This window comes from Haliotis cracherodii, unplaced genomic scaffold (assembly GCF_022045235.1).
Source record: "Haliotis cracherodii isolate W230 unplaced genomic scaffold, xgHalCrac1.p SCAF_16, whole genome shotgun sequence".
NCBI classification, from domain to species: domain Eukaryota; kingdom Metazoa; phylum Mollusca; class Gastropoda; order Lepetellida; family Haliotidae; genus Haliotis; species Haliotis cracherodii.
In genome coordinates, this window is record NW_027266271.1 from 15,970,990 (window position 1) to 15,977,954 (window position 6,965).

The 6,965-nt window shown below is 38.7% G+C and overlaps 1 protein-coding gene across 1 annotated transcript; it reads left to right on the forward strand.

Annotated features, from left to right (window-relative positions):
• Positions 1–579: 579 nt before the first annotated feature.
• LOC139463590 (uncharacterized protein KIAA1958-like) lies at positions 580–4,146 on the forward strand. Its single transcript, XM_071244862.1, has 5 exons — positions 580–585; positions 1,259–2,373; positions 2,593–2,857; positions 3,856–3,936; positions 4,009–4,146. Exons 1-5 carry the CDS (start codon positions 580–582, stop codon positions 4,144–4,146), a joined length of 1,605 nt encoding a protein of 534 aa, XP_071100963.1.
• Positions 4,147–6,965: the final 2,819 nt, after the last annotated feature.

Genomic DNA, 6,965 nt, shown 5'->3' on the forward strand with positions numbered 1-6,965 from the left:
CCCTGGTAGACGGGCTTTGGTTTAGCAGGAGTTACATACCGAGTGGTGCTTAATTGTCAGAATTTAATGCTGTCAGGATAAATCGTTTGTCAACATGCGCATAATTTTATGATTTCTATTATGTAAATTTCGTTGCGTTAATTGTAACTACCTAAATCAGGAAACCAGGACTTCATTCACGTGCACGATGAATATATAGTTCGTAATTCCTTGTACCCAGTAGGTTATTCTATATCTTATAAGTTTATTCTATATATTTTAAGTTATAAGGGACGCCTAAAACCCTATGTACCCCGAGTAGTTCTGCTACAACGAATGTATCTTACCGATATGTTTTAATATGACATTGTAAAAGAATTAAAACAAATTCAAATTTGATAGAAAACACCTGTTCGATTGAGCGGAGGTTAACTTGCGCTATGTCACGTGACTCGGGAAAAAAGCGTGCGGATTTATTTTACCTCTCAGAAATCCACGTGCAGCCTGACTTTCCCGCTGAGAAATATATTCCCTCCAAGGCGGGATACATCGTTTATTATGAAGATAAGGCGGGGACCAATTATATCTCGTAATTCTGACATGAAGGTATGTATTATGCCCTGTATCAAATTAAGACGTACGAATCTCAACCCTTCAGTGAAAATTTATTAAAGTCAACCTGTCGTCCAGATAACTTAATATTATTTATGACGCCAACGGCTGACACTGCAAACAAAGGATGACTTCATATCATATCGTGTGACGTGTGACGCAATCTGTCGTCTCATTACTACAACTCAACATTGAGAGACCCTAAAATGGTGCAAGTATCTAAACGTTAATACACACGACACTTCTATCCTTGTGGGTAAAAATTGACATCATGAATATGATTCATTCTATAGCATAATATCGCGACGACCCATTTAGCATTCACATAAATTATTTGCTTTTATGTGTAGGATATGGTCCGAAAAGACACGATTATTTTTGCACGTGGGGCGAGTTCGAGGCCGTCAGGCCGAGAACTTGCTTCACGTGCAAAAATAATCGTGACTTTGAGGACCATATCCAACTTAAAACAGAGTCCCATTCAAAATACATGTTAAACTAATGTCCACCCAATATGCACGTGCATATATATTGGAGGGTCGTTCTTGTTTATGCCGAATCGATAGGAACTGCGCGCATGAACGCGCTAAAGTTCGAGCAAAACTATTGGAGCCCTCGTCTTATAAGAGCGCGGAAAAGCACGTGCGATTTCTCAATTCGCTTTCAGTCTTTGTACGTGATTAACATGGGAGATTCCGATTCCGATTCCGATATTCATTTCATTACACAAAATCGTTTTACGAGCTCGTACCAGGCAGAATTTAACTCAGATTTTGAAAGACTTATTAATACTGATATTGAAACATTTGACGTGGCTGTACCAGATTTTGATGTTGGTAAAAGTGATATCTTGGAATCAGATGAGTTCTCTGGAAATGATACAGATTTGGTGGAACTCTCTCAACAAGTAGAAGCAAGTATTCCCCAGGCCATACCAATTCCCATTACTACTCATACCACTGATGACGCAGACGGTATTTCCGGAAATAACGCAGGTCCTATTCCTAACCGTTTTAGCAATCCTGTGTCAGAACAGGATCTTCAAAGTCTTTGTAATTCGGCTTTTTCTCAGAACACAGAAAACAAGAGTAGGTGGGCCCTCAACGTCTTCCAAGCGTGGGTCAAGGAAAGACAATCACGTGGGTTACGTGATGACGTCTTGTTAAACCCCGACATTATTGCCCTTTCGCATCGTGAAACAGATCTTAATAAAACTCTCATGCGTTTCTTGGTAGAAGTACGAAACCAAAAAGGTGAAGAATATCGGGGAAATACGTTATATGAACTGATTGCGTCATTGCAATACTATCTCCGAAGACATGATGTCGAGATTAACGTTTATGAGTCTCCTTATTTCAAGGGAATGAGAAACGTCTTGGATGCTCGCATGAAGTCATTAGCTAAGCAGGGTATTGGCATTGAGAAAAGACAGGCAAATGTTGTTTCAGTTGATCAAGAGGATATACTGTGGGAGAAGGGTATGCTCGGCGAGGATACGCCTCAAAAGTTGCTAGACACTTTGGTCTATCTCATTGGCTTAAACTGTGCACTTCGAGCTGGAGACGAACACAGGAATCTACGTGTGGGCCCCAATTCTCAATTTCAAATAACAGAAGATTCAAGTGGCGTCACCTATTTGAAATATACTGAGGACATTTCTAAGACAAACAAAGGCGGCTTAAAAAGTCGAAAATGTTCAAGGAAGACCATTCGAGTGTCAGAGAACGTTGAACTGCCACAGCGATGTCCAGTTCGACTATACCGCAAATACATGTCTCTGAGGTAAGTTTTTAGGCATAGAATTGAAATTAAAACAGTTTGTTGCAGTCAAATTGTTTATTATGTGATTTGCAATTGATCTGCATGTGAAAAAATAACAATTTTTTCTCTTAAAAAACAGCAACAATCGCGCTTAAAGTACATATGAATCTTTGCTTAATTTATGTGGTGTGAATCCCGATTTCAAATTCTTATAATTTTTGACTGCAATGTATATTTCAGACCCAACAATGGTAAATGCAACGCATTTTACCTGCGACCACTGCACTACGTCAAGGAGGGTGTCTGGTATGCCGATATTCCCGTCGGGAAGCACCCGTTACGTGCAACAGTTTCCAAACTCTTCAAGCAAGCTGGTATTGAAGGATATTTCACTAATCATTCTCTTCGAGCAACGGCAGCTACTAGACTGTACGATTCCGGCCTGGACGAGCAATTGATAGCCGAACGCACTGGACACAGATCTCTGGCTATCCGTAGCTACAAGGTATTTGTATTCACTGGTGTTTCTAGATGTGTCGTATAGATCTCAAGTCCTAAAAATCCTAAAAATTGAATTTTCTCCTTTACTCTCAATATCATATTTTTAAAGTTTTACTGAAATACCTAATCTAAATCATAAATGCTCTGTCTGCCTAGGGTTTTATCATTTTTATGTTTCTAATGAGCAATTTCTAATTGTAAATTTACAGGAGGAAGCTTTATCCAAAATATTCTACTTTTGCAGGAGCGTTGTATATCTTCAAATATGGGGGAAAATAAAGAAATTAAGGAAATCTGAAACAGACTATAAATTGATGCAAATGTAGTTTTGTAGCACATATTTTTACTGTTTAAAATAATGCTTCATTATTGGTTGCTAATATCAATGTTGCGATAAATGGGTGAGTTAAATTTCTTATTTCTTTTCATCGCCTCACCTATTATTTAAAACCTACTCCCATAATGCATATTTCATTAGATGTACATAGCCAAACCAGGGTTTATGCCATAACGTTTAAAGTACTTTCTCTCATCCTAACATAAAGATAACTTTAATAAAGATTTGACATTTTTCTCCCGGGAAGCAGTCGTTTCAATTTTAAATGATAACTTTATGATTCCTAACTTCAGTCCCATTCTCATAAAACCGCTCGGTTTGATAATATTTGCCTTTATATTTTATGGAGACTCCCCAATACATTGACTGTCATCTAGGTCAGCTTTGTACCTGTCAGGTGACCGGTCACTGACGTCATGCCCCCCCCCCCCCCCCCCCCCCCCCGTGATTATAGTCTATTTCACACATTTAGGTGCACAAATGAATGAGTATCCAACGGTTTAGCTGTAAACATGCATTTCTAACATTGTGACATTAAACTAGATGATAACCGATGTTATTTAATGAGATATTTCTTACAATCTTTACTGTATGAACAAAGTACGATTTATCATTTGACATCGTCCAACATGCATTCTAAACTCGCACAACACTTTTGGTTACAGAGAACATCTGCACAGATGGAGGACCGAGTAGACGGAGTTATTCAGAGAAAATCGAGAGCCTCTGCAACTGTTACATCTGCCGCCTCTGGTCCCGCTATCGCACCTTCGAAAACGTTGGTATCTACCGCCTCTGCTGATGCTAAATCGGCTGAGACAATGTTGACACCTACAGCGGTTCTGGATGAAACGTCAACAGTCGCAGTAACAGAAACAACTACAGCCGAGAGTGCAGCAAAAAAATCCATGAAACTCGTATTACCAGATGGGGCAACTTTGTCGTTGTCTTTCTGAAATAAATTTAATTTCTAATGTGTCTCCGTTTCATTTACCTCAGAGGACAGAAATCATGGTAGTTTTATAGTGTTAACACAAATACAGGACGGTTCGTGTATTTGGGATTTAGCGCCTTTATTACAAACAGAATTTCAGTTATATCACGGCGGCATGTTCATTGCAGAAGAAAAGCCTGCCAAACTATTGTGGTTATGTGTTGCAGTGAAACGTGCGAACGTCGACTGGTACATGCAAACCAATGGTGGGCGTAGTTCCTTAACTAATTGGGAGGGTGCGTTTCTACGTTTTGTCTATCAAAGTTCACAAACACGGTTCGACTGACATGATCGGCTAATGGAGTTTAAACTATTGGAGGGTGCACATTAGTTGTTAACTATTGGAGGGTGAACATTAGTTGTTAACTATTGGAGGGTTTATCTGCAATACACCGACTACTGGAGGATTACAGCATGAATGCGCACGACCAAATTCACACGAACATTCATGTGACTTTGTTTTAACATTATATAATATAGTGATCTATTTCGCTCATTGTATCCACATATTCTCTGTGGATCAGTTCTTTCAACAAGCACTACGTGTAAGCTGTAGGAATATACTGACTAAGCGTATGTTGGGGTCAGACTCAATGTACCATCACTAAACTTGAGTTTTCCAGCACTCGTCATTGGTCCTTTCCGATTTCTCCTTGTTGGAATTCCGGGCCAGAATAGTACAACAGTATCCCATTGTAGTAAGGGCCGAATTGTTCCAATTATGTGACCAGAGCCCGTTAGACGAAACGAATTTAACACTTAGGTGCTGAGGTCTGATGTCACAAATAGTTGTTACGACAGTAATGGCGCCAAGATCGTTTCGGTCTCTGAACGTATCATCTTACGTACAGCGTTGGTTGTTGTTCATTCTGACAATCACGGTTTGTCTTGCCCAGACCTGATTACTGACAAATATATAAATGGTAATTTGCTAAGTGTAGTGGGAAGCATCACCCAATGCAATCTGTCTATGTTTTTGTAGAATAATCGTGTTACTCCGCAACATCTAACGGGCTGACGCATCTGTATGAAAAACAGATCCCATGTCTCAATTCTTTTGATCACAATCACGGCAGGTTAAAAACAATGATGACACTACACGTAATCAAACAGGACATATGAATAATAAATTAGCTTAAGACAAACGTATTTGTCATCAGCTGTTTCTTTGTATGGATGAAAAACGTCAATGTTCAATGTATCCTTGGTGATGCCACGTGTTATTTTTGCCATATGTCCAGCTCACAATCTAACATTATGGATCCGTTTTTGAATTGCACTCATGATCATGTTTGGCATAGTATATGGCAAGGGTGCACACGTATCTTGTAAGAGTTCAAATGTCAGGAGTTCGTATTGGGACAATGCAATGGTTGTCAATAAAGCCATGTTAATTTCTTTTAAGAAATATACCAGGGTCCGTGTGCACGTGTTGGAGAACATCGATGTATTATGTTGCTGTTGGCTGATCTATTTGTCAAATGCTACGTTTGAATTCAATGAATAGAACATTATGAATAAGGCAGATGACGTAAGTGTCAGAGCATCTCTGTTAGCCAACCTTTGTTTAACAACACTGCTCACCATTGTCTGTAAGTAAACAGTGCACAAATAGCCTTGTAGATAACGTAATAGAAACACCTTGCATTTTGTTATTGAATGCATGTGCTGTCAGATCATATACAAGAAGGGTTTCAGTGTGTAGAGTGTGTCTTCTGTCCAGATTACATCATAAAAAAGAAATTGTTCATATTGTCTGAAAGTGTACATATTTACTTGAACCGGATTTTATGGCAAGGACTCGGAGTGATTTGAGGATGCTATTTTCTGTTGTGGTTATGACTGTTGATTTCTGTTTTTGTCCTGACTGCTTTAAACAAAAAGCGACAAAAAACTTTCCATATTCATAAGAAATCTGTGGAAATGTCCTTCACATGTCTACGATATAACTTTTTGAAAGATTTACCGAGGCCGTATATGTTGTAACGTTTGCCTCATATTTTTGTCCTTGTTTTGCTTTTTAAGATAATCACTGAGTGTTGTTATTCCTTGAATGTATGAACGTTATTAACGCAGATTGAACGCTATTTGAACTAAACCTTACTCCGCGCAGACAAGGTCAGAATTTCATATGAAATGCCACTTAAGGTTAAAATAACAAATAATGACGTTTTCGCGCACCAGCTTAATAACATCATTGTAATGACAATGTCCTGGGCCCACTTGAATAAAGCGATCTTAGAGCTAAGATGATCGCAACTCCCATATTTTAACATAGGCTTACAATAGTCTTAGCGCTAAGATCGCTTTGTGCAAGTGGGCCCTGGTGTCATCACTGATTTTTAGTGATTCATTCGTATAATTTTCACCTCTATTTTGCTTTTTATTTTCTAAAGGAATCTGTTTGGGAAGATAATGAAAACACGTTATTCTCTGGCGTTGACGTTATATATTTCCATGCAGAAGACGTGGCAAATGTCATATGTCCTACGCTTCAATCATGTTAATGCTCCGCACCATAATCCTTATACATTGTGTGCTGCCAATTACATAATAGGAAAGTGAACCCGTGCACATATGCAAGTATATGTTATGTTAAATATTATGTAGCATTCACGTCAGTGAGTGAATTTTGTTTAACATCGACTTAAACAGTATTTCGGATAAATTACCCCGTAGCATGGATCTGTATGTGATCTGAAACCCCAAAATGAAGCAAGATTCTCATCACGTAGATGAAAACCAACCATTACAATGTATGTTGCTGCCCTTGTGTCATAA